Source organism: Triturus cristatus, chromosome 9 (genome assembly GCF_964204655.1).
Source record: "Triturus cristatus chromosome 9, aTriCri1.1, whole genome shotgun sequence".
Taxonomy (NCBI): domain Eukaryota; kingdom Metazoa; phylum Chordata; class Amphibia; order Caudata; family Salamandridae; genus Triturus; species Triturus cristatus.
The window spans coordinates 1,221,670,620-1,221,698,328 of NC_140592.1; the positions used below are offsets into that span (position 1 = coordinate 1,221,670,620).

Consider the following 27,709-nt stretch of genomic DNA (forward strand, 5'->3'; position numbering starts at 1 on the left):
CTACAACAGTCAACAACCCCAGCGTTTAAGGTAAGGAAACTGCTGCTGTATTTTACATTCTAGTAGTTAAGGGCTATGTAAGTTGTCTACATGGTGGGTGGCCTCCACATGCACCAAACCTCATATGTTGTACTTTGATTATTGACAGGTAACATTAACATTGGTAACACCATGAATACAGTAGAGCAACTACTTGCAAAGCCGTTCATTGGGCTGAAACGCGAAGATAAACTAATTGTAAAACAACTAGGACCCCACCAGCCAGACCTAAACCTACAACAAAGTTCCCAAGACAGAGGGAAGATTTACACACGTTCTTTCTCAAACACCTGGTACACAAAAGTTGATTGGCTTACAGGGTGTACTTCAACAAATACTCTGTTCTGCTTCCCCTGCTTGCTGTTTGGTGGTGAAATTCCTTGGACAAAAAAAGGGGTGAAAGACTTGAAACATTTGTCAGATAAAGTAAAGAAGCATGCACACACAAAAATACATATGGAAAACCTGACGAGACTGGGAATGTTGGGAGACACACCGATTGAAGCCCACATAAGCGACGCCTACCGCAAAACAATAAAGAAACACAATGAAGCAGTTGATAGGAATAGACACATACTATCAAAAATCATTGATTGCATTCGTTTCTGTGGTGCTTTTGAACTGGCATTACGAGGGCATGATGAATCTCAAAGTTCCGAAAATCCTGGTATATTCAGAGGCCTTGTGGATTTAATTGCAAGCATAGACCGTGAAATGGAAGCACATCTTGCAAGTGCTACAGTCTTCAAGGGCACCTCTAAAATAATACAAAATGAACTGCTTGAGTGCATGCTAGAGATTGTAAAAAGCAATATCGTGCAAGAGTTGAAAAACACCGACTTTGTGGCTATTCAGGCTGATGACACCACTGATGTGGCCACTAAAACACAGTCTGTACTGATCTTTCGGTACCTTGACAATGACAGCAGAGTTGTGGAGAGGTTCTATGGTTTCACTCATTTAAGAGACTCTAGTGCAGAAAGTATTTCTTCAGCTATTCTACAAGAACTAAACTTGATTTTTCCAGAGCAGCCTCAAAAACAAAAACTGATTGCACAAAGCTATGATGGTGCTGCAGTAATGAGTGGAACCTCCGGTGGAGTACAAAAAAAAATTAGAGATGTGTACCCTAATGCCCATTATGTGCACTGCTATGCCCACCAACTTAATCTGATTATGCAACAGGCAGTAGGAAAGATCTCTGAGGCACAGATATTCTTTATGGATGTAGGAGGAATGGCAGCATTCTTCTCACGTTCCCCCAAAAGAACTGAGGTACCTCATACGATTGTCAACAGAAGGATTCCAAAGGGAGGCCCAACTCGTTGGAATTTTCACATACGTACAATCAGCCTAATATACCAACATAGGGTTGACCTTGAAAAATGTTTCGACACCATAGAAGCTAATGATGACTTTGAATATAAAACTCGGAGTGAGGCCCGTGGCTTTGCTAGAACACTGCAAGACAGGGAGTTCCAGTTTTTGCTGTTTTTGTTTTATGACATAATGCCTCATGTTGACGTACTATATGAGAGGTTACAAAAACGTGATATAGATACTGTCTGTGTGGAAAGAGCTACCACTGACTTTGTCGCCTGCATTAACAAAGTCAGAGAAGGGGTTGACAATTTAGATAGAAGACTGCCAAATGATTCTACTTTCTCCAACCGCAGAAAAAACATCAGCAGTCTGGTCCGAATTGCAAAAGAGATATGTGACACTATAACTGTGCAGGCAAAGGGACGGTTTTCTTTTACAAACCATTTGGTGAGTGCCACATTACTGAAAAGTGATTTGTTTGCAAAATATGATAACTCCTTCCCTGAGCAAGCACTGAATAAGGCTGTGGAAGCTTACCCTATGCTCAACAAAGAGGATTTGAGAACTGAATTAACTGTACTCTACAGTATGAGTGTATATCGGCAGGCCACTGGTGCAATTTCTTTGCTTGCTTTGATTCGGAACCTTAACATGGAAAGGTCACTTACAGAGACAGTGGCTTTACTAAAAATAGTCATTACCACTCCAATGACAACAGCAGAGGCGGAACGATGTTTTTCCACTTTGAACCGAATAAAGACATTCTTGAGGAACACCATGATTCAGGAAAGACTGAATGCTTTAGCTATGCTCTCTATAGAGAGAGACCTCGTTAAAAGAATACCAGACTTTAACATTCAAGTTATTGAAAAGTTTGCTGCTCTTAAAGATAGACGTGCTGATTTTATCTACAAAAAGTGAACAATATGTTGAATGCTGCTAGTTTGCAACCTGTTTAATTGTTTGTTAAATAAAAAGCATCTGTGAGGTACTCAGAAATGCATTGTATCGCGAAGTCTATTATGAAGCTTTGTGGTTATACTGAATAGGCGTCTACCTATGTTATATGACATCTCTATTAATGTAATAACTGCACTTTCACAATTGCTTTATTAACCTCCCTGCTTTCTCAAATTTGCTTGAAAATGCACCATTTGCCCACTCATTTTTCAAAATTTTCAAGGGGGGAGAACCCCCCCAAACCCCCCTTAGGTGGTTCGGGCTCGCTCGCTACGCTCGCTCGCGACGGTGAAGTTTAACAATTGTTTTACGCCCCACCACTTTCAAATGTCACCAGCCACCACTGATGGAGTCTCTCCCGTTTGAGGCCTACCAGGCCTGAATTCAGCACAGCTCCATGAAATACCCTCACTACAGGACAGGTTATCCCTAATACTAACGAATCTATCCCCTAGGCTATGTGTGCAAGCCCTGATCTATGGGGAAGAGCACAGAATCATGTCGAAGTACCTAGTAAATAGGCTCCATTCACTACTCTAACCCTTAGACTTGAATGATAAGAGACTGAAGTCACATTCCATCATTGTTCCTCACAAGAAGGCCGGGAAAATCGAGCAGAACAAACGTTTATATTTATATTTCAAAGGGTTGCTGAAAAAATGCAGTTACATTAACTATGCAAATGTGAAATGTTCACAGAAAGGTGGGATGCGAGATAGAATGAGAACATCCATGTAGTAAAGCTTCACAGTACTTCTCTCTGTCTTCAGTCGTTACTACCAAACACCAGTATATGAGATTGCTTTGTTACCCGCACATATCTCAATTTATCACAGTCATGAGAGAGCCACCTCATCGACACACTGAGTCAAATTTAACCTAAAATCAAATTAAAATACATCCTCCTGGATCTCAGTTTTCGAGGGTCAGATGAAAAGAAAGGCTTCAGATGATGACGTTAAGTATCGCGACACCACCCTTTAGTTCCCCTACCGTGGGCTGATACTCTGGAATCTAATATTAAAAAAAAGCAGACTGGCATTTGGATACAACACTGCCTCTGGGGAGCAGTTTCATGGTAAGAAGTCGAGGAGCAATCAGGAAGCATGAGGACACTATAAAGCACAAACGCCAGCCCACGAGGAAGCCAAACTGCTGTGTTGGAGGGGGCGCACCTTCTAGGACCGAGGCAAAACACATGCAGTCTCTGCCATACAGGGCGCTGCCTTGTAAGGGGGCAGCGGAGCAACATGGACAAGGCTGAAAGGCTCGGGACAGGCGGGTTTCCCAGAACGCCACTAGTCCCCACTTCCTCTCCGCACAACCATGCTCGCACAAACTGGGCTCTTACCACAAACACCACCTCGGACATGCCCAGGTGCACCTTCTTCAGTCCGCCAGCATTGCAGGTCTCAAAGGAGGCTTCCATCTTCCACGCCCTGACAACGACACCTAACGTAAGCCGTAGAAAAAAATATTTGCAATGCCATAGGTCTCGCATTTAAATGTAAGATCTATGGCACTGCAAAGAAGCAGCCATAGTCCTGGCTGCTTGGAAAGTGAAAGCGCACATGGTGCGCAGAATGTACGCAAAGCACGCCTTTGTGCCTGAAAAAGGAGAAACTTAATAAAGAAAATAGTGCTTACAAGACTAAATAACACGTACCGTGTAACAACTGAAGTAAAGGGCCAGGGGAGGTTACAAATGAGGACAAGGCAGTACTAAGGAGAGACTAACAAGCCGATTACTGAATCAGAAGCGTGCATTTACGAAGGGCAAAGACAGAAGCCAATAACAAATATGGGAGGAGAGTGGGCGGGGCTTCTATTCCATACTCCAGTACAGCAAGTCTTGTAGAGCAGCGCATACGCGCTGACTCTAGGCTCGACCTAAAAAGGGAATAGATGAGTTCTCTATACACTCCATTAGTAGGGATACATATTGTGGTAGTTGTTTCTGAGAGGAAGCTTGGATGAGATAAGTACTCTGAAGATCAGAATGTTAAATCTTTTTTTTTTAATGTTACGATCTCGCGAGACTCTTGCTGTATCCTGAAACTTAGGAAGGAGTAGGTGATGTTTGAATGCGCTCTGCTATGCACACTTGTTACTGTATAAAGGAGTCTAACTGGTGATGGTGTTTATCAGACGCTACTATTTATGCTTTTGGAAAGAGTTGTGAGTAGAGTTAAGGCTTATCCAAACCCCCCGAGGTCTGAAAGGAGAGCCCAGTTCCTCCCCATATTGTACTACGAACACCTATCATTACAGAAAGCGGTCTCAGCAGAAAGTCTATTCCCTCCACATACCCTACTACGCACACTCGTATTCGGAGTGAAAGGTATGAATGGAGAAGGCAGCCCCATCCCCACACCCTACTATACACACCTTTCATTTGAGAAAGTAGTCTTAAATGAGAGGGTAGTGCCTCTCCACACCCTACTACGCACACTTATCATTAGAAAGAGAGGACTCAGCAGAGAGAGAGAGGTCTGAAAAGAGAGGTCAGTCCCTCCCCACACCCTACTACTCTTCACTCCTATCATTACAGAGAGAGGTCTCAGCAAAGAGGCCAGACCCTCCACACACCCCACTATGCACACCTGTCACCTGAGAGCAAAGTCTCGAAGGAGAAGCCCGTCCCTCCCACACCCTACTACACACACTCATTATTGCAGAGAGAGGTCTCAGCATAGATGCCAGTCCCTCCACACACCCTACTATGCCCATCCTTCATTTGAGTAATAGGTCTGAAAGGACAGGCCAGTACCCCCAAACCCTACATCGCACGCCCGTCATCTGAGAGAGAGTTTTGAAAGGAGAGGCCAGTGCCTCCACACACCCTGCTATGCACACCTGTCACCCCAACGATGGCGTGGAGACACTAGCACTGGCATTAATAGAGAGACTGGGACACCAACGATGACAAGGAGACACTAGCACTGGGACGTTGTCAGTGAGACTGGGAGCCCAATGATGACATAGAGACACTAGCAGTGGGACGCTGACAGTGAGACTGGGACACCAATGATGGCGTACTAGCACTGGCATTGATATTGAAATTGGGACACCAACAATGATGTGGAGACACCAGGACGGTGACAGTATCTGGGTTACCAAAGATGGCGTAGAGACACAAGCAACGGGACGCTGACAGTGAGACTGGGTCACCAACGATGACGTAGAGACATTAGTACTGGGACGCTGACAGTGACCCTGGGACACCAACAATGACATAGCGACATTAGCACTGGGATGCTGACAGTCAGACTGGGACATTGACGATGGTGTGGAGACACTAGCACTGGCATTGATAGTGAGACTGGGACACCTACGATGACATAGAGAAACTAGCACTGGGACGATTGCAGTGAGACTGGGAGCCCAATGATGACGTAGAGACACTAGCAGTGGGACGCTGACAATGAGATTGGGTCACCAACGATGACGTAGAGACACAGGGACACTGACAGTGAGCCTTGGAAACCAATGATAACGTAGTGACACTAGCACTGGGATGCTGACAGTGCGACTGGGACACCTACGATGATGTGGAGATACTAGCACTGGCATTGATAGTGAGACTGGGGCACCAACGATGACGTAGAGACACTAGCACTGGGATGCTGGCAGTGAGACTGGGAGCCCAATGATGACATAGCGACCCTATCCATGGGACGCTGAGAGTGAGACTGGGTCACCAATGATGGCGTAGAGACATTAGCACTGGGATGCTGACAGTGAGACTGGGACACCAACGATGGTGTAGAGATACTAGCACTGGCATTGATAGTGAGACTGGGGCACCAACGATGACGTAGAGACACTAGCACTGGGATGTTGGCAGTGAGACTGGGAGCCCAATGACGACATAGCGACCCTATCCATGGGACGCTGACAGTGAGACTGGGTCACCAATGATGGCGTAGAGACATTAGCACTGGGATGCTGACAGTGAGACTGTAACACCAACGATGATGTAGAGACTGAAGCACTGGTACACTGACGTGGGAGACTGGGACACCAACGATGATGTAGAGACACAAGCACTGGGTTGCTGACAGGAGACTAGTTCACCAACAATGACGTAGAGACACTAGCACTGGGATGCTGACAGTGATACTGGGACACGACTGATGACGTAGAGACACTAGCACTGGGACGCTGACAGTGAGACTGGGACACCACAAATGATGTAGAGACAGTATCCCTGGGATGCCGACAGTGAAACAGGGAAACCAACGAGGGTGTAGAGACACAAGCACTAGGGACACTGTCAGGGAGACTGGAACACCAACGATGACATAGAGACACTAGCACTGGGTCGCTGACAGTGAGACTAGTTCACCAACGATGACGTAGAGACACTAGCATTGGTATGTGGACAGTGATACTGGGACACCACTGATGGCGTAGAGACACTAGCAATGGGACACTGACAGTGAGACAGGGACATCAACGATGACGTAGAGACACTAGCATGGGGGTGCTGACAGTGAGACTAGGTCACCAATGATGACGTAGAGACACTAGCACTGGGATGCTGTCAGTGATACTGGGACACGACTGATGACGTAGAGACACAAGCACTGGGACGCTGACAGTGAGACTAGGACACCACAAATGATGTAGAGACAGTATCACTGGGATGCCGACAGTGAAACAGGGAAACCAACGAGGGTGTAGAGACACAAGCACTAGGGACACTGACAGGGAGACTGGGACACCCATGATGACATAGAGACACTATAATAGGATGGACAGATGGGTATTCCCACAAAAGCACTGAGCCCTTATTGTTCACCTCATAAATGAGGGGGTGAACTTTCAACTCATTGGAAGTTGTTTACCCCAGTTTCGTTAAAGGATATCCTTTACTAGACAGGGGTTGTAATCCAGGACCACCCTAAATGTGAATGTTGTGATTACGGTCTGGTAGCTGCAGAGTTAGCAAGGTCCATGCGTGACTAGGCTTCTTTCACTTTAAAGAAGTGTTGGTGAAAACGGGATTCCAAAACACTTTTTTCAAACTGGAGTTTTTAAATGAAAAGGCAGGTGTCAAAAAGCTTTCTACAAGAAAAGAGTGCTCATTTGTGTACCACATTTTTTAAAGTGTTAGCATTGCCATCTTAAAAGCAGGGAGGAGATGGTTATTCCATTGTCAATTGTGAAACTGCCCAAGTGTGATACAATCTTTAATTTGACCCTTTCACTAAAACGTGTCCTCCTGCTTTCTGGACACTTCTTATGCACACCATGCCACCACAGTTTGGACCCAGCTACATTGCAAATCAGTCTTGAGCCTGCTCCACTGGGAACAATCCAGCCCACAGTGCCAGGGTTCCAGTGACACAGTTTGCACGGGGCCCACATCTGGGTATACCGTCTGGGCACACCTGTCCCACTTAGGGCGACACAGTAAGTACAGAAAAAGTGATGGATGGAATACTTGAATTAATCCCAGCCCCCTCAGACTTGGGTCCTCACCCCAGTCCATCGTTATTTTGCACAAAGCACAACCTGAGTTTGGAGCTAGCTGAATGCAAATCAGTCTTGAACCCTGATGCGATGGGAACAGTCCAGCCTGAACTGCCAAGCCAGGGGCTCTCTGAACTGGAACAAAAGCCACCCAGGACCGGTCCTGCTTTAGTTATCGGATCATCAGCCGGGTACAGGCTGGTTCCATTGATATTGTGCAAGGGACCCACGTCTCGGCATAACCGTCCCACTTAGAGTGACACAGTAGGTATACAGACATGCTAACCCTCCCGATTCCGGCGGGAGACTACCGATTTCAAGGCTAGTCTCCCGCCTCCCGATTCAAGCATCCCGAAACCCGATTCCTCGTGGTTTCAGCTGACAGGGCATGGTATTGTGTAACGTGCTAATTCTTCCAGCAATAGTCAACAGGGGCGATGCAGGGGCTCTAGAAGGGGTGACAAACCAACAAAGCCTCATTAACAAGCCAATGGTCTTTTAAAGACCTGTGAAGTACTCAGGGGCGGCTGTACGTGTGCCTGGGTAACTGTTTCAGCCCGGGCTTCCACACACGAGGGAAGGTGGGGGGAGGGGATTGGTGTATGCTCTGCCAGCAACCTGCCAGGCCAGTGCACAACACTTGCATGACCCTCTCTCTGCCTGCCATTACGCTCCATGTTTCTGAAAGGTAAGAAAAAAGCGTGCATTTGCGTTTCAAATGTCCGATCCTGCAGTAGCACACTTCCAAAGCCCATACATGACAGTAACCCGATTCAAGGCCCCATTCTCCCGATTTTTTCTAACAAATCTCCCACTTTGCTCTTCTGAAATGTTGGCATGTATGGGTATAGAAAACAGTGATGGATGAATGCTTGAATTAATCTCAGCCTCTGGTAATCACTCGGGTCGCATCCCAGTCCATAGTTATTTTGCTCACCATCCACCTCAGTTCAGGTCATCAGCCAGGTACAGCTTGATTCCAGTGACACAGTGTGCATGGGAGCCAGGCGCGCAACACCCATTGGACTCACAGGGCTTCAGCCCCCCCCCCCCCCCCCCCCCCCCTCGCGTGTGGCAGCCCGGGATGAGACAGCCGCACCCAAGCACTTCACAGGTCTTTTAAAAGACCATTTGCATGTTAATGAGGCCTCGCTGTTGTTTCACCCCTTCTAAGAGCCCCTGCAGCTCCACTCTGCCTATGGCTTCAAAGATTCAGCCCCCCCCCGAAATTTTTTCTTAGCCCCCCCCCGAAATTTAGCTCTAGTTGCTCCTCTGATGGGAGCCACGTCTGGGCATACCGGTTCAACCTGGCTGATGAGCCCATAACTAGGGCATAATACATTTGCTGTAATCTTATTGGGTTTGTCCACTGTTTCAAAGCACAGTGGATTACTCAATTTTGTCATATTGGCTCTGAGGTAGTCTTGCCTCATTGCTTGAAGGGTTAGCTCCTTTGACCCGCCCCCGCCCGAAGTTCAGGTCCAGGTGCACCCCTGTACCAAGAGGTGCTGCTTCTCTGCATTGTAAATAGGGCGCTCTCAAACTCTGTGACGTACGACATGAACCCCCTGGCAGGCACGAGGGGCTGATTTTCCACCTGCCAGAGACACTGTGAGGTATGACGAGCATATTCTCCATCTCCCTCCGCGCCCCTTCCCCTCAACAGGCTTGGTAGCCAACCTCCAAACCCCCCTCACCAGGCTTGAGAGCTGCTTCTCTGCCTGGCATAGGTGGTAAGGCGCACTCCGAAACTATGAGGTCAGACGTGAACTCTTCAGAAGACTCGAGGTGCTGCCCTCTGCCTAGCAGAGGGACACTTCGAGGTATGACATGATCCCCCAAGCATGCCTGTGGTGATTTTCCTCCGCCTAGCATAAGGCACTGTGAGGTATAGCAAGAAACCCCCCCAGCAGGCACGCAGTGCTACTTCTACCCCTAAGGCACTCTCGGAGAATGCGAGGCATTATGAAACTCCCTAGCAGGCAGCAGATGAATGACTCTGCCTGGCCAGGCAGAGGTCCAGCATATTTGGGGGCGGGGCCTCTGAAGGCGAGGATGATGAAGAGGTTTCTGCTGGTGCAGCAGGGAGCCGGGCTGTAACGGTCGAGGGACGGCAGGCTCCCCCCAGCCATCTAAGGTAAAGTCTCCCCCGCCCCTCCAGAGGAAAGCCTGGCTGCCTTATATGGGCAAACTCACACACTTCGGAAAATGACGTCACTTAGGAGGGAGCTGCCAAGGCGGAGCCTTTTAAAGACGCAGTCGCATAGACACTGAAGCGCAGCAGGCATCCTAGACCCGGGCCCCGCCCCTTTAGCCCCGCCCCTAACTTCGCGTCAGGGAACAAGAGACTGCGTTAATACGTCATTATTTACATGATAGATTCACTTAGGATGCTTAACAGGAACAGAGAGCACCATGGAAATGTTTCACAAATACGTGCAGCTGTCACTGCCGCTGCAGGAAGGAAAGACAAACCTGAATCCAGGCAGATTACAGGAGACTTTAAAATTAATTATAAAGAGATCTGTGACCCTTTGAATCGACTTCAGGGAGAAATGGAAAACTTGAATCCGGTTCCAAAAGTTCTGGATTTACTTTCATACTTTTTAATTCAATATAATAAGTGTAAATTCGACACCCATGTCCGGAAAAAAATAATATTAGTGTAAGGCGTATACATTAAGTATGAGAACGAAGCATACAAATAAATAACAAAAATAATATTATATTAAACAATTGTCTTGCTAATAGTCAGTGAGAACCACACCTTATAAAGATGCACTCTCAATATATATCACATCACTACCAAAGAATAAATGGCCACATCTATCATTATTTCAAACAGCGATTACCTAATTGTGATTCTCTACAAATCGCAATTAGGTTACCGCTATTTGAATGTACGTTAGCGATTCCTCGGGGGTCGCAAATCGACCTACCTTATGAATATTATTACTATTGCGACCCATTAGGAATCGCTAAAATCACGGGGTTGGTGGGCTGCTGTGGTGAGCAGACCACCATGTCCCTGATTGCTTTTAAATAACATATTTGTATTGTAGGAGAGTGGCATCGACTGCATAGTTGCCCCCAACTTTTTGCTGATGTTTTGACTGTTTTTATGACTTTAGCCAGGCTGTGGCCCTGCTATCCAGGACCCCAGCCTATCTGCTTCCTCTGGTAAACTATGTGAGTACCCTAGGTACCAACCAATTGGATGCTGGGCATGCCCTACCAGTCCCTTGTAGATGGTACCCTAGGTACCCAGGGCATGGGTCCCCCAGTAGGCCTACCAGGGGTGCAGCACTTATTGTGCCACCCTGGGACAGCCACCCAAACTGACACCACCAGGCCACTACTGTAGCCTGGGTAAGGTGGTGCTAGCACCCCTTACAGGGATGTAGGTACCCTATGTCCCATACCATTACAACACCTGTACTCTCATAGGTCACCCCTATGGCAGGCCCTGGTAATCCTACAGGGCTGGGTGCTGAGGTATGTGTGAGGGGGGACCCCTACGTGAGTAGGACCTCTCTGCAACCTTCGTAAAATCGTTACTGGGTTGTTTGTAGTGTAGCCATACCATATACTCTTAACCGCATTATAAGTTACTGCGTCATCGCTGTAACTTGGGAATGGCTACACAGAACCATATCGTGTTTGGTGTCAAACATGAAGGAATCATACCCCCAGTCCAGCCATGGGCATGGGGGCACGATTCCCCCTTGCTAGGAGGGTGATATGGGAAAAGCAGTAGAATTTGGACACCAATTTAAAAGTGCACATGTACCACAAAATGGCTACTGTCCGCCACCTACACGACTCTGGCTGGCTGTTGCTGGGGAAAACCCCAGCCTCGCCATCTGGACAATAGGGCTCCTGTGGCAGGGAGGTGCCAGCACCTCCCCAGACAGGATATGTGGATTGGAACAGGGTGGGTGCACCAAATGTCCTTTCAGAGTTGCACGTAGGCAGCTGCAGAGCCCCAATTCTGCATACACCGCCTGGAACCAGTTCAGGGGCATCCTGCCCCTCGCCCAGGTGGGAAACACACAAAGGGGAGTGGGTGTAGCCACCCTTTCCCGCCTCTACTCTGATTGGTAGGCTCTATTTTGGACCATCCCCTAATCTTGGGGATATATGGGAATAACTTTGCCCTAGAGCCTTAGATTCGTACAGGACTTCACAGAACTGACCTTCGACGAGCTGCTGCCCAGCTGACTGAAGAAATCTCCCTTGGGATAAAGGAGTTATCCCCCTGCTTGGCAGGCACCTAAAAGACTACAAGATACCCGGTTGGAACTTCGTTGCTCTCACGACCTTCGACACCTTCCAGCAACCTCGAGGTGGGTCTCCAGTGCATCCCAGCGTCCTGTGAGTGTGCCCAGCAAGTCTGAGCACCCTGGACCACGTGGGTGTCGATATCCCCGCATACCCCGAGACACCGGCCACCTCTTGTCCAGCACACGACCCCGACCAGTGGGGAAGTTGTGCTTTGGCCCATTTCTGAGCCAACGATCCAGCAGCATTTGTCCCGACTCTCAGCTCCCTGGCCCGCTCCGGTGGCCCGTGGGAGCCCTTTTACGCACTCCATTTTGCTGCCTTCCGCGGTCCCTTGTCTCTCGACTTGTGGGCCCTGACGGAGGACAATCTTCTTTTCCAAGAGTTTCCCTGGTTGCTCCAGGCCTGCTCTACGCTCCCTGCACAGGAGAGCACCCTCAGACCTCGTGGGTCTGCACCAGCAACTGCTTTGTTCATCTTGCGTGGGTTGCGGTTGCCAATGCTTAGTGGATCCAATCGGGACACTAACACCGCAGCGACCCTCAGCCAACGTGGGACAGTTGCCCTCCAGAAGCTGGCCTTCCTTGAAGCCTCCTGGAGCCCGTGACTGCAGAGCCCAGCTGTACCTTCCACACCTGAAGCACCCGACATCCACAAGTTCCTTCCTGTGAGCTCCCTGGTCACTGTGCTGTGACCCAGACTCTGTCCCCTCTGCTTTCAGGTTCACCTTTATCTTCTCTTCAACTTTAATCTTCACGACTTCAACGACGCTTTCAGCTAGCAGCAGTTTGGACTACTTTTCCATAGAAAATCAGCCCGCGACCCGACACCAGAATCGACCTATGCACCCGGCTTCCCTGGGGCAGGTAACAGTGGTACTTCGGTACTTCCGTGGTGGTGGGCTCTCCAAAGCCTTAAGTCTCAAGCCTTAACTTTGTACTGTTGTTAGAAGTGTCCTTAAACCTTAATTATTCAACCGCGACATTCTCCATAGGCTAACATTGCGATCCCGATAGCAACTTCTCGCACTGCACACGCCTCCCGTGGGTCCCCTTCCTCTTAACTGTGGGTGGATTCTGAAGGGGCCAGCGATCCTGAATGCCCTAGGCATTGCCTGTAGAATTGTCGTGGTTCTTATACCACTATTTTAGTATATGGTTTGGTCCCCCCCTGGGGCCCATTGATTTCTGAGCTATTTATTGTGTTTATAAATGCTTGTTTGAAGTGTAACTTTGCCATTAGCCACATAAAGTGACTGTGGGATTCTGTCTAGAATAAATACATATATTTTATATATATACCTGTGTGGGCTACTCTTTCATTTGGTTATTCAAGAGGTTATTATGGTAAAACAATAAGCTTAACACTCCTTCAAGACTTAGCCTGAAGGCTGCTCTCCACAGCTACCACTAGGATAGCTTTCTTTAAAGGTTGTCTTAAACCTATCATCAATAGGAGTCGAATTGGACTGGTGCAAGGTGTCCCTATAACTAGGAACAGCATATGCCAGGCCAACTTCTCACATTGGTGTGCAGCGGTTGGATTCAAGCTTGCCATTGTTTTACCAGATAACAAATTGAATTTCTAAAGTGAAAGCCACAAGGTACCAAAGGTACATATAAATTCAAGCTAGAATACAAAAAGTTCTACTGAACTTAGAGTTGTGTGTAGAGGGTTTAGCACACCTTGACTACAACTCAAGTGAGGGTTCAGTAGGCCACACTTAGTGTAGGTAGATACATCACTACACTAAACATGTCTTCAGGTGCAGGTGCCACTAAGGCTATGGAAGGACCCCAGAGGGTCCCAGTAGATAAGTATGATAATTTCTCCTTTGCAGAGCTCAGGGAAATGTGCACCCTTAGAAAACTGAAGACAAACAAAGGTGCCAACACACAACGTCTCAGGGAAATCCTGCTCATAGCAGACTTTATGGAGTCCATAGGGTCCAGAGGGACAGACAGAGTGGGTGGGCATCCTTCAGAAGAGGACACTCCCAGAGTGGACTCTGATGAGGAACAGGAAGAGGATGAAAGTCCTGACCTGGAAGAAACAAACCACTCACAACATGGAGGTGATGGCTCAAGAGGCACTCCCTCCACCCTTAAAAGGAGAGTGGTGGATCCAAGAAGGAACAGATCCCCCTCAGTGGGATCCAACCATTCTAGGAGATCCAAAGGGTCCTCTGCCTCTTCTCAGAGAAGAGAATCCTCCCATGAGAGGAAATGCAGACTGATCAAATTTGAGCAGGCTAAGTTTGAGCTTAAAAGAGAACAGTTAGCATTGGACAGGGAAACCCTGGAGCTTCAGAAAGCTTCAAGAAAGTGGGGTCTAGAGATCCCTGGTGGCAGTAATGAAACCCCTAGAGTTAGAGAGAAAGTCCCTGACAATAGGAACCTCCACAAGATTGTGCCCCCCTATCAGAATGGGGATGATATCCACAAATGGATATCTGCTCTTGAAAGGGCCTGTAGAGTACAGAGGGTCCCAGTAGAGCAGTGGGCAGCAATCCTGTGGCTCTCCTTTTCAGGTAAAGGAAGAGACAAGCTCCTCTCTGTAAGAGAAGAGGATGCTGATGACTTTTATATCTTGAAAGATGCTTTAATAGATGGGTTTGGCTTAACCACTGATCAATACAGACTTAAGTTCAGAGACACCCAGAAAGCACAAAATCAGGATTGGGTAGACTTTGTGGATTGTGCAACCAAGGCACTGGAAGGTTGTTTAACTGGCAGCAAAGTAGATGATTATACAGGATTATACAATCTCATAATGAGGGAGCAGATCCTTAACAATTGTCAGAACCAGCTCTTACATCAGCACCTGGTTGACTCTGATCTGACCTCTCCCCAAGAATTGGGAAAGAAGGCAGACAAATGGGTCAGAACCAGGATTAAGCAAAAGGTCCAGCCCTTGGGAGGTGCAACTAAAAAAGAAGATGCCAAAAACTCTGACAAGGGTGGGGAAAAGGGAAAAGACCAGCAGTCTTCAACAGGCCCCCAAAAAGCAGCATCTGAGAATACCAAGAATAGCAAACCCAAACAACCAAGGAAGCCATGGTGTAAGTACTGTAAACAGACTACCCATTGGACTTCAGACTGTAATAAGGCCAAAGACTCCAAAAACACCACACCTGCCCCTAAGGCTCCTGTTCCCCCTAGTACAGTTATAGGTGTTGGTGCACAGAACAAGGGCATAATAGGGTTGACCCTGGGATCTGGAGAGGAATCTGGCCTAGTCAGAACTCCTACTCAGGCTGTTCTAGTTTGTGATGGGGACTTGTTCCTATTTGTGAGCCCCAGTGGTCTGGGCAAATACAGACAACAGCCAACCATAAATGGAAGGGAGTCACTAGCTTACAGGGATACAGGGGCTAGTGTCACTATGGTGACTAAGGACCTTGTAGACCCTAACCAGATCATACTTGGAGAGACATACCAAGTGACCAATGCTAGCAACGTTAGTACAGACCATGCTCTAGCTGTTGTGAACTTCTCCTGGGGAGGGGTAACTGGCCTCAAGAAAGTTGTGGTGAGTGCAGACCTACCTGTTGAATGTTTACTAGGGAATGATTTGGAGACCTCAGCATGGGCTGAGGTGGAGCTAAGTACCCATGCAGCAATGTTGGGTATACCAGCAGAAGTGTTTGCCCTGACAAGGTCAAAAGCAAAGCTGACAGGAACTGAACAGGCCTTGGATCCTGGAAAAATGGACCAAGGGCCTTCCAAGAGGAGGAGTAGCAGGGGTAAGGCCGAGCCTTCCCCCCAGGATCAGTCTGTAGAGACTCTGTTAGCAGAAGAGGATCTAGCTCCTGAAGAAGGAACTGCCCCAGAGGAACTGGAACCTGATCAGGGCGAGTTCTTGGGGGCAGGGGGACCTTCTAGGGCAGACTTGAGCCTGGAGCAGCAGAGCTGCCCCACTCTTGAACCCCTCAGACAGCAAGCTGCTGCTGAGGCTGCAGGGGATGCCAGTGGGACCCATAAGATTTATTGGGATGAAGGGCTCCTTTACTCTGAGGGTTGAGACCCCAAGCCTGGTACATCCAGGAGGTTGGTCATACCTCAGAAGTTTAGGAGCTTCCTGCTCACCCTGGCCCATGATATCCCCTTAGCAGGACACCTGGGCCAAAATAAGACTTGGGACAGAATTGTCCCACACTTTCATTGGCCCCACATGAGTGAAGACTGTAAGAGCTTTTGCAGCTCTTGCATTACCTGCCAAGCAAGTGGCAAGGCAGGTAAATCCACAAAGGCCCCTCTGATACCATTGCCTGTGGTGGGGGTGCCCTTTGAGCGGGTGGGGATTGACATCGTTGGTCCCTTGGACCCACCAACAGCATCTGGGCACAGGTTCATTTTAGTGGTAGTGGATCATGCCACTAGATACCCAGAAGCTATTCCCCTTAGGACCATCACAGCTCCTGTGGTGGCAAGGGCCCTCCTTGGAGTCTTCTCCAGGGTGGGGTTTCCTAAGGAGGTATTGTCTGACAGAGGTACAAACTTTATGAGTAGTTACCTGAAGGCAATGTGGAAGGAGTGTGGTGTCAACTACAAGTTCACCACCCCTTACCATCCTCAATGCAATGGTCTTGTTGAAAGGTTCAACAAGACCTTAAAGGGTATGATTAAAGGACTACAAGAAAAGCTTAGGCGAAAATGGGATGTTCTTCTGCCCTGCCTTCTCTTTGCATACAGAGAGGTGCCACAGAAGGGGGTTGGCTACAGCCCTTTTGAACTTTTGTTTGGCCATCCTGTTAGAGGGCCACTTTGTCTAGTGAAGGAAGGATGGGAGCAACCTCTCAAACCCCCAAAACAGGACATAGTGGACTACGTACTTGGTCTCCGCTCCCGGATGGCTGAGTATATGAAGAAGGCAACTAAAAACCTGGAGGCAAGTCAGGAATTACAGAAAGCCTGGCATGATCAAAAGGCTGTCCTGGTGGCGTACCAGCCAGGACAGAAGGTATGGGTGTTGGAGCCAGTGGCCCCAGCAGCTCTCCAAGATAAGTGGAGTGGACCCCATACCATTTTGGAGAAAAAGGGAGAGGTTACCTACCTGGTAGACCTTGGCACTCCCAGAAGTCCCCACAAGGTACTTCATGTGAATAGATTGAAAGCATATGTGGACAGGGCTGACATGGGCTTGCTCATGGCAACAGATGAGGGACAGGAGGAAGAGAGTGACCCTCTCCCAGACCTGCTCTCTCAGAACCCTGACGATGGGTCAGTTGATGGAGTAGCCTTGGCAGGCAGCCTCACTGACCAGCAGCAAGCAGACTGTAGACAGGTTCTACAAGGTTACAGACATATGTTTTCTCTGACTCCTAGTCAGACCACCTGGTGCACTCACGAAGTGGACACTGGGGACAGTCTGCCTGTCAAGAATAAGATCTACAGGCAACCTGACCATGTCAGGGACTGCATACGGACTGAAGTCCAAAAGATGTTGGAGTTGGGAGTAATTGAGCCCTCAGATAGCCCCTGGGCTAGTCCAGTAGTCCTAGTACCAAAACCTCACACCCAGGGTGGTAAGAGAGAGATGAGGTTCTGTGCAGACTACAGGGGTCTCAATGCAGTCACTAAGACTGATGCTCATCCAATTCCCAGAGCAGATGAGCTCATAGATAGGTTGGCCTCAGCCAAATATCTGAGCACATTTGATCTGACAGCTGGCTACTGGCAGATAAGGTTAGCTGAGTCTGCAAAAGCCAAAACTGCATTTTCTACCCCTAGTGGGCATTATCAATTTATTGTGATGCCCTTTGGTTTGAAAAATGCACCTGCCACTTTTCAAAGGTCGGTGAACCAAGTCCTCTCAGGCCTGGAAGACTTTAGTGCAGCATATCTGGATGATATTGCTGTCTTTAGCTCCACCTGATCCACCTGAGGGAAGTTTTAGAAGCCCTGCAGAAGGCTGGGCTCACTATCAAGGCTACTAAGTGCCAGATAGGGCAGAGTCAGGTTGTATACCTGGGACACCTTGTAGGTGGAGGCCAGGTTCAACCTTTACAGAGCAAAATCCAGACCATCATGGACTGGGTTGCTCCAACCACCCAGACTCAGGTTCGAGCTTTCTTGGGCCTGACTGGTTATTATAGGAGATTTGTAAAGGGATATGGATCCATAGTGACCCCCTTGAATGATCTCACCTCCAAGAGGATGCCCAAAAAGGTTCAGTGGACTGTCAGCTGTCAGAAAGCTTTTGATGACCTTAAACAGGCAATGTGCTCCAAAGCCCCAACTACTCCAAAGAATTCATAGTTCAAACTGATGCTTCAGAGGTGGGGGTAGGTGCTGTGTTATCACAACTGAATGAGGAGGGCCAGGATCAACCAGTAGCTTTTATTAGCAGAAGGTTGACCCCCAGAGAGAAACGTTGGTCAGCCATAGAGAGGGAGGCCTTTGCTGTGGTCTGGGCCCTGAAGAAGCTGAGGCCATACTTGTTTGGTACTCACTTCATTGTTCAGACAGACCATAAGCCCCTCCTATGGCTAAAACAGATGAAGGGTGAAAACCCCAAACTACTCAGGTGGTCCATTTCCCTACAGGGGATGGACTATACAGTGGAACATAGACCTGGGAGCAACCATGCCAATGCAGATGGCCTCTCCAGATATTTCCACTTAGAACATGAAGACTCAACTGGTCAAGGTTAGTTTAATGTCCCTGCGTTTGGGGGGGGGGGGGGTTGTGTAGGAGAGTGGCATCGACTGCATAGTTGCCCCCAACTTTTTGCTGATGTTTTGACTGTTTTTATGACTTTAGCCAGGCTGTGGCCCTGCTATCCAGGACCCCAGCCTATCTGCTTCCTCTGGTAAACTATGTGAGTACCCTAGGTACCAACCAATTGGATGCTGGGCATGCCCTAACAGTCCCTTGTAGATGGTACCCTAGGTACCCAGGGCATGGGTCCCCCAGTAGGCCTACCAGGGGTGCAGCACTTATTGTGCCACCCTGGGACAGCCACCCAAACTGACACCACCAGGCCACTACTGTAGCCTGGGTAAGGTGGTGCTAGCACCCCTTACAGGGATGTAGGTACCCTATGTCCCATACCATTACAACACCTATACTCTCATAGGTCACCCCTATGGCAGGCCCTGGTAATCCTACAGGGCTGGGTGCTGAGGTATGTGTGAGGGGGGACCCCTACGTGAGTAGGACCTCTCTGCAACCTTCATAAAATCGTTACTGGGTTGTTTGTAGTGTAGCCATACCATATACTCTTAACCGCATTATAAGTTACTGCGTCATCGCTGTAACTTGGGAATGGCTACACAGAACCATATCGTGTTTGGTGTCAAACATGAAGGAATCATACCCCCAGTCCAGCCATGGGCATGGGGGCACGATTCCCCCTTGCTAGGAGGGTGATATGGGAAAAGCGGTAGAATTTGGACACCAATTTAAAAGTGCACATGTACCACAAAATGGCTACTGTCCGCCACCTACACGACTCTGGCTGGCTTTTGCTGGGGAAAACCCCAGCCTCGCCATCTGGACAATAGGGCTCCTGTGGCAGGGAGGTGCCAGCACCTCCCCAGACAGGATATGTGGATTGGAACAGGGTGGGTGCACCAAATGTCCTTTCAGAGTTGCACGTAGGCAGCTGCAGAGCCCCAATTCTGCATACACCGCCTGGAACCGGTTCAGGGGCATCCTGCCCCTCGCCCAGGCGGGAAACACACAAAGGGGAGTGGGTGTAGCCACCCTTTCCCGCCTCTACTCTGATTGGTAGGCTCTATTTTGGACCATCCCCTAATCTTGGGGATATATGGGAATAACTTTGCCCTAGAGCCTTAGATTCGTACAGGACTTCACAGAACTGACCTTCAACGAGCTGCTGCCCAGCTGACTGAAGAAATCTCCCTTGGGATAAAGGAGTTATCCCCCTGCTTGGCAGGCACCTAAAAGACTACAAGATACCCGGTTGGAACTTCGTTGCTCTCACGACCTTCGACGCCTTCCAGCAACCTTGAGGTGGGTCTCCAGTGCATCACAGCGTCCTGTGAGTGTGCCCAGCAAGTCTGAGCACCCTGGACCACGTGGGTGTCGAGATCCCCTCATACCCCGAGACACCGGCCACCTCTTGTCCAGCACACGACCCCGACCAGTGGGGAAGTTGTGCTTTAGCCCATTTCTGAGCCAACCATCCAGCAGCATTTGTGCCGACTCTCAGCTCCCTGGCCCGCTCCGGTGGCCCGTGGGAGCCCTTTTACGCACTCCATTTTGCTGCCTTCCGCGGTCACTTGTCTCTCGACTTGTGGGCCCTGACGGAGGACAATCTTCTTTTCCAAGAGTTCCCCTGGTTGCTCCAGGCCTGCTCTACGCTCCCTGCACAGGAGAGCACCCTCAGACCTCGTGGGTCTGCACCAGCAGCTGCTTTGTTCATCTTGCGTGGGTTGCGGTTGCCAATGCTTAGTGGATCCAATCGGGACACTAACACCGCAGCGACCCTCAGCCGACGTGGGACAGTCGCCCTCCAGAAGCTGGCCTTCCTTGAAGCCTCCCGGAGCCCGTGACTGCAGAGCCCAGCTGTACCTTCCACACCTGAAGCACCCGACATCCACGAGTTCCTTCCTGTGAGCTCCCTGGTCACTGTGCTGTGACCCAGACTCTGTCCCCTCTGCTTTCAGGTTCACCTTTATCTTCTCTTCAACTTTAATCTTCACGACTTCAACGATGCTTTCAGCTAGCAGCAGTTTGGACTACTTTTCCATAGAAAATCAGCCCGCGACCCGACACCAGAATCGACCTATGCACCCGGCTTCCCTGGGGCAGGTAACAGTGGTACTTCGGTACTTCCGTGGTGGTGGGCTCTCCAAAGCCTTAAGTCTCAAGCCTTAACTTTGTACTGTTGTTAGAAGTGTCCTTAAACCTTAATTATTCAACCGCGACATTCTCCATAGGCTAACATTGCGATCCCGATAGCAACTTCTCGCACTGCACACGCCTCCCGTGGGTCCCCTTCCTCTTAACTGTGGGTGGATTCTGAAGGGGCCAGCGATCCTGAATGCCCTAGGCATTGCCTGTAGAATTGTCGTGGTTCTTATACCACTATTTTAGTATATGGTTTGGTCCCCCCCTGGGGCCCATTGATTTCTGTGCTATTTATTGTGTTTATAAATGCTTGTTTGAAGTGTAACTTTGCCATTAGCCACATAAAGTGACTGTGGGATTCTGTCTAGAATAAATACATATATTTTATATATATACCTGTGTGGGCTACTCTTTCATTTGGTTATTCAAGAGGTTATTATGGTAAAACAATAAGCTTAACACTCCTTCAAGACTTAGCCTGAAGGCTGCTCTCCACAGCTACCACTAGGATAGCTTTCTTTAAAGGTTGTCTTAAACCTATCATCAATAGGAGTCGAATTGGACTGGTGCAAGGTGTCCCTATAACTAGGAACAGCATATGCCAGGCCAACTTCTCACATGTATCCTGTTCTTCTGTAATATGATTAGAAAGCCTTCAAAGGTGAAGATGTGTAGGATTTATGTTATTTTTCATATGTATGTATGGACATGGTATTTCTATAGTGGAAACCTAGCCAAAAGGAATCGGAGCACTGTATGGGGTCAAACACAAGAATAGAGTCAAGAACCCATAGGAGAAGAAGCTGGCTTGTGGATTTTTTTTTTGCAGAGTTTTATATAGCGCAAACTTGACCCGAATCCAGTCAGGTATCAGAGCGCTTTACACAAGCACCAGTTACGTTACATGAGGAGACACATTCATTTTTTAGGTCTCGCCTGGCGAACGCAGCGCCAAGCGCTGTCGCCAGCGAGATCTATTGTTGCTGACTTGCCTCGGAAGTGGGACAGGAGATGGGCACGCGCATGGTCTCGGCGGATTTGAGTTGGTGTACGTGCTTACAGCCACGCGGCGTGCACATCTCCTGTCCCCCTTCCCTCGCAAGCCAGCATGCAGTTTCACTTTCGTCCTCACCAGCCTCATGTAATTTTTTTTTTAAATGCGCACGCGCGCTCCAAGCGCGGCGCGCTTTAAATGTACAACATGCAATTTATTTATTTTTTTAAATGCACACGTGCGCTCCAAGTGCGGCGCGCTTTACGTATAGCATGCCCCACTTACCAGCTCTTGTGGGGTCCCCGGCTGGTCGCGTGTCTTCAGCAGCTCAGTGCAGCACCACGCGGGGCTCCGTCTTGCTCACAGGAGCCCCGTCTGAAACCATGCGGCATTCACGAAGGCGGGGTGGGCTCCCGCCGGACTTCTGCATTGTTTTTTTTGCCTTGGCTGCTTTGGCGGCCCCCTCCCTGGGCTGCACGATGCAGCACTCATTAAAGTACGGCGGCTTTTGAAGTCCACACGCGCCGCCGTCACTGGGCACGAGCCGCAGTTGCAGAACACGCAAAAAAAATTCAGTTACAGCGCATGCGCGGGCAGCCCTCGACCTCCCACGTCTCCTCCCCGGCCCGGATATGGAGCTGCTTTCTGGCGGAAGAGGCTCTAGTAACTCCCGGGCTTGTTACTGTAGTGTCTTTAGGTGAGTGCGCGGGGGCGCCCGTGGTGGCTTTTCCCCTTCTGTTCTTGGGCCGTGCTCGCACTGCCAGTGAGTGTCCATCAGGCATCCTCACCAAGAGTACAGTTTGACAACTTTGCAGACTACCACTAAATACATTTCAGGTTTACACCTAATGAGCGACGGGTTACTTGTTTACAGGGAGTTGTGGTTTCACTCAATCTGCCTTACTTTATTTGATTTGCATTTAAATGTTTGATCAACTTGTTCTTTATGGAACTGCGCAAATGTGGTGCCTGGCTATTTGGCAATGTGCAGATGGTTTGATTCACTGGGTTTAAAGCACTGGAACGCTGCCATTTAAACGAACACTGCTGAATATAAAGCAGAGTCAGAAATATGCAGATTCAAATCTGCATTCCTTTCATGCGCACATTGCACAGCTCCATGAGGCATGCGCCTTGCACTTCACCTGTCCTATTTCTAGACCACTGACGGGACTATTGGCTTTGAGCATAAATGTCAACATTGCAGTCTCCACCGCAGAGCTCGAAGACACTTAAAGTCGAACACAATGAAGGAAAAAATGAACACCTTCAATCATGTTTTCCACAACGCAGCATATCATCCAAAAGACATTTTAATTCCAGCACAACTCTCACCATGCCATTATCTGCTCCTCCACTACTGGCTGGCCCTTCTTGCTCCTTTCACAACATCAAACCTACGCCATCAAGAGAACAAATTGTCTGCCCAATTGATGCACTGCTTCTAGAACTTTCAGCCTTTCATTCTACACCATCCTCCCTCAATATACTTCATCCGTCTATCATCTACTTGTGATTAAAGCGCAGGCTGCTGCTCCCTTGGGGGAAGGATGTGGTGTTAGGGTAGCACTGCCTACTAAGGAACTGGGGGGAACAGGACTCACTTAAAGTCTTGGCGTCGGTTCAGTCAGCATCGTGTGATTCTGGGCAAGCCGCTTAATCTCTCCGTGACTCAAATAAAGACCATGACCTTGTATAATGTAACTGGCGTTCATGTAAAGTGCTCCAGCACCTTCACACATGTTCGCGCCATACAAAACTGTCAGAAGAAACGGTCTAAATTATTCCACTGTGACCAGTCTGCAGATGTCGGCGTAAGGGCAATATTTAGACGAATGCTACCTGTAGCCTCTTTAGCCAGACCTTTAAAGTACATTGTTTTCCATTTAGGCTTTTGACCTGAAAAGCGCATTAAATCTCATTCCAACTTTCTTTTTCAATAAAAAAAAAAGCATTTGCAATGCAATAGGTCTCGCTTTTGCGAGAGTTTGAGCTATTCGCACTGTAAATAACAATGCCTTTTATTTATGTTTTGAAAACTTGCAAGAGGGGCGTAAACATGCACTCTGTACTTATAGCCTTTGCTTACGAGAAGCATGGCTGGCAATAACTGCCCCAATTTTACTGCCAGCCTTGCTTCTCGTAAGCAAAGACTATCTGTACAAAGTGCGTGTTTACGCACCGCTTGCAGGTTTTCAAAATACATCAATAAAAGGCATAGGCATTTACAATGCCAATAGCTCAAACTCTTGCAAATGCGAGACCTATTGCATTGCAAATGCTTGTTTTTGTTAGGCACGGGGAGATTAAGTGATTTGCCCAGAATCGCAGAATGTTTAGCGTCATTACCGAGACTCAAACCCAGTTCCCCAGGTCCGAGGTCGAGCGCCCTAGCCATTAGGCCAACCCCTCTGCATTGCAATGTACTGTTCTTAACGATGACAGTCCAACTCTTTCGTAAATTAGAGCAGCGTAGGGACGGTCCTGAAAAAAACTATGATGCTCTTACAGATCCTGGGTGCATAGATGCCTGCTGTCGTCTTTTTGTGCACTTCTTAGTTTGCAGCCGGACGGTGTCCTGGCATGCAGGTATGCCAAGAGCCACCAGAGATGGTGAGCTTGTCTGCAAGAAGGTGCTGGTTGTGATGCTTTGTAAATAATGCAGCTTGTTTTGTAGATGGTGAGGGACGGCATCAGGAGCAAATGGAGTTCCATCAGTGTGGGAGGGAGTGGGATCGTATTTCTTCAGGCCCTGGAAGACATGTGTTTCGACAAGTAGGATGCAGCTAAGGGGTGCCCGTGTGGAGTCTGGGAGTCCATGGAGTAGGGCATTGCCACCTTCCAGATGTGAGAGTACAAGGGCCTGAACAGCACTTTTAACGTCACTTTCTGGAAGAAACGGTTTGACATCTGTGGAAGAGACAGCTGGCCGTCTTTATGTTTTATTGGAAATGAGTTTCTCAAGGGTAAGGTTGGTATCCAGGGTAAATCTAAGTGACTTGGCATTCAGTGAAAGTTGGGGTTCGAAGCCGTCGAGGTTAATGTGATTGAGCCAGGTTCATACTGGATCTTGTTTATTGTTCTCAGCCAATAACAGGAATAGTTTTTTGTTTTATTTGCAGTTTTATGTAGCACAAACTTGACCCGAAGGTATCAAAGAGATTTACATGAGCACTACTGGGGAGACACGTTTATTTTTAGGCACAGGGAGGTTAAGTGATTGCCCAGAATCACAGGATGTTTGAGCCTCCCGCCAGACTCGAACCTGATTCCCCAGCTGCAAAATCGGCCGCTCTAGATGTTAAGCCACATCCTCTCTGTGTTGGTTGGGTCGGTGCTGTTTGTTGGTTACCTGTGTGCTCAGGAAGGCGTACAACATCCTTGTCAGGATGATGTGCAGGCAGTGTTTGAGACGTTGGATGTCTGAAGCAGAGGGGATTTCAAGTAGAGTCAATACACTGGTGAAACGTGATGCTGATGTGAGTAGAGTACCATGTGGCTTCACGTGTAGGTTGAAGATGACAGGAGACAGAATGGAACCCTGAGGGACCCCACAAGTGATAGGGATCTTTTGTGAACTGTAGGTGCCTGTGGAACAAACTGGTGTTGGTTGGAAAGGTAAGAGGAGAACCAGTGAAGGACATTGATGGTGAATTCCATTCAAGACTCCAGGGTGCGTATGAGGGTGGGATACACAACTGTATAGAAGGCAGCTGAGAGGACCAGCAATGCTAGGAGGCAGGGGTTGTCTTCATCTGTGGTCAAGAGGGCTTCGTCTACGATGTGTAAGATGATGGTCTCCACATTGTGCGTGATCTAAAACTAGACCGGAAGTTGTGCAGAAGATCGTTAGCATTTGTTGTGGTCTTGGAGTTAGACTCAGACTGCATTTTTCAATGATTCTGCTGATGAATGGTAGGTGAGTCAGGGACTAATAGCTGGAAAGGTCATTAGTTTATGTTCCTTTAGGAGAGGGAGGATCTGGCCTGTCTTGAGAGCCTCTGGAAAGATGCCATGAGTGAGGAAGGCATTGCCAATGGTAAGTAGGGGTAAGAGAGCATCCCCTGAAAGAGATCCGATGAAGGACGATAGCAAGGCACCATGGGCCAGATTTATCATGGTTTTGTGTCGACCTTGTGCCATGCAAGAGGACGCAAGAGGGACGCAAAACCTAAGTGAGATTTATCAAGCCACGCAAGGCCAGCCTGCATGGCTTGATAAATCGAGAGTAACTCAAGACAAATCAAGTTGCTGCGTTGCGTTACTCTGCCCCAGGAGGCATTCCATGGGTGGAGCGTGGGCGTTTCCACACATCTGCCCATGGATGTTGGTGCATTCCCAGATTTACCATTAGTGGTAGACCTGGGAATGTGTCAAAATGCTACGCCTCCCCAGGTGAGGCGTCACAAGGAGAAATACCTTTATTTCTCCTCTTTCTATGCGTGATGCATTCTACAGCACCACTAGAAAGAGGAAAATGCCTCTCAGGGTTGTTTTGTGAAGGAAGGTGTCACTTCCTCCACAAAAACAATACTGCATGCAACACAGGCACCCTTGCACCATGACGCAGGGGTGCCTGCATTGGCTTTAGGCAGCCAAAAGTGCGCCATTACTAGGAAAGGACAGAAATGTCTCATATACTGGTAGAATACGGCGTATTTATTCCCTTTTCCTTTCACGTGTTTCAGGTGTACAGGAGCTGGTTCGTGTCACAACCAGACTTGTTTCACAGACGGCCGACCGCAAGGAGGAAGCTTCACACTCCCCTGCGATAGAATCAGATTGTGTTGCCTAAACAAGGACGGTACAGCGTCCTCGATAAGACATTGAAGGGAAGGTTCCCTACCTTTCGAACATGCAAAGTGCATTCCACATGGGCGGTTGACTGCAGGGGTCGTTTGCTACTGCAGCTGTACCACTTGGCACCGGATTGATTTTGGCTGGACACTTTTAAGTGCAAGCTGCCCTGGAGTACCTCTGAGACTTCTTCCGTGAATTAGTGCTTCATATCTTCCTATGTCCTGAAGAGGCCCAATTACAAGAGCCAAAACGCATCAACTTGTATGATTGGAGGAGTCCGATTTAAAACTACATCTTATCTATACTGTGTGGGACACACAAGAAAACTCATGAGGGCCGGACGTTCCCTCATGTGTGTCACCATAATGGACCAGCTCTAATATGGACTGGGTATGATAATTTGAATTCGCAGCCATATATTTGTATGAAATTTCTGAGAGAGAGAGGATTCCTATTGATTTGAGGGACACTGAATATATGTCTGTTTTTTGTTCTGTAACAGTAAATTAGTTTTGATTTATGTATAAGAAGAAATGTTCAATGTTGTGTTGTCAGTGTACATTTGTTATGTCATTGTTACATATAGGCACACCTCTATACTTACCTCAGATTAGGAATTTTTGATTTTCGCTTTAAAATAAATCAAATAAATGGCATAGTGTAATCTTGTATGCCAGATCAGTGATCAATTAATATTTTTACTGCATAGTTTTGTAACCATTCATTCCCACAGGTTACCATTTTTCTGTTTTCTATACCTTAAGCCCAGGTCTGAGTGGGATTATTAGAGCAAACCCAAGGTGGGTTACTGTGTTGCACTGCGTGAAAAAATGATAATTATGAGCCCATCTTTATAAGAAACGGGCTTTGAGGGAGTCGAGAACGTCCGCCAGATCTGGGAGAGATAGTGCTTTGTCGGCCGGACATTGCAGGATCGTATAGGGAATGGGTGGGTGGATGTAAGAAATGAAGCAAGCTTGGTGTCGCTGATGTGCTGTTGAATCTTCTGTAATTT

The 27,709-nt window shown here is 48.2% G+C and overlaps 1 protein-coding gene across 1 annotated transcript; it reads left to right on the plus strand.

Annotated features, from left to right (window-relative positions):
- On the plus strand, nt 1-26,689 carry LOC146799660 (zinc finger MYM-type protein 1-like). The gene is made up of 4 exons (XM_085627909.1): nt 1-30; nt 149-1,314; nt 25,864-25,933; nt 26,583-26,689. The coding sequence occupies exons 2-4, from the start codon at nt 172-174 to the stop codon at nt 26,687-26,689; spliced, it is 1,320 nt and encodes a 439-aa protein (XP_085484035.1). The 5' UTR covers nt 1-30; nt 149-171.
- Nucleotides 26,690-27,709: the final 1,020 nt, after the last annotated feature.

Bases quoted from the DNA above. Each gene is read 5' to 3' on its own strand.
- LOC146799660 (XM_085627909.1), top strand. From the start codon at position 172: ATGAATACAGTAGAGCAACTACTTGCAAAGCCGTTCATTGGGCTGAAA. The intron at 1,315-25,863 runs GTACCTCATACG...ATGTTCCTTTAG, and splicing joins GTTCCCCCAAAAGAACTGAG to GAGAGGGAGGATCTGGCCTG. The intron at 25,934-26,582 runs GTAAGTAGGGGT...CACGTGTTTCAG, and splicing joins TGAGGAAGGCATTGCCAATG to GTGTACAGGAGCTGGTTCGT.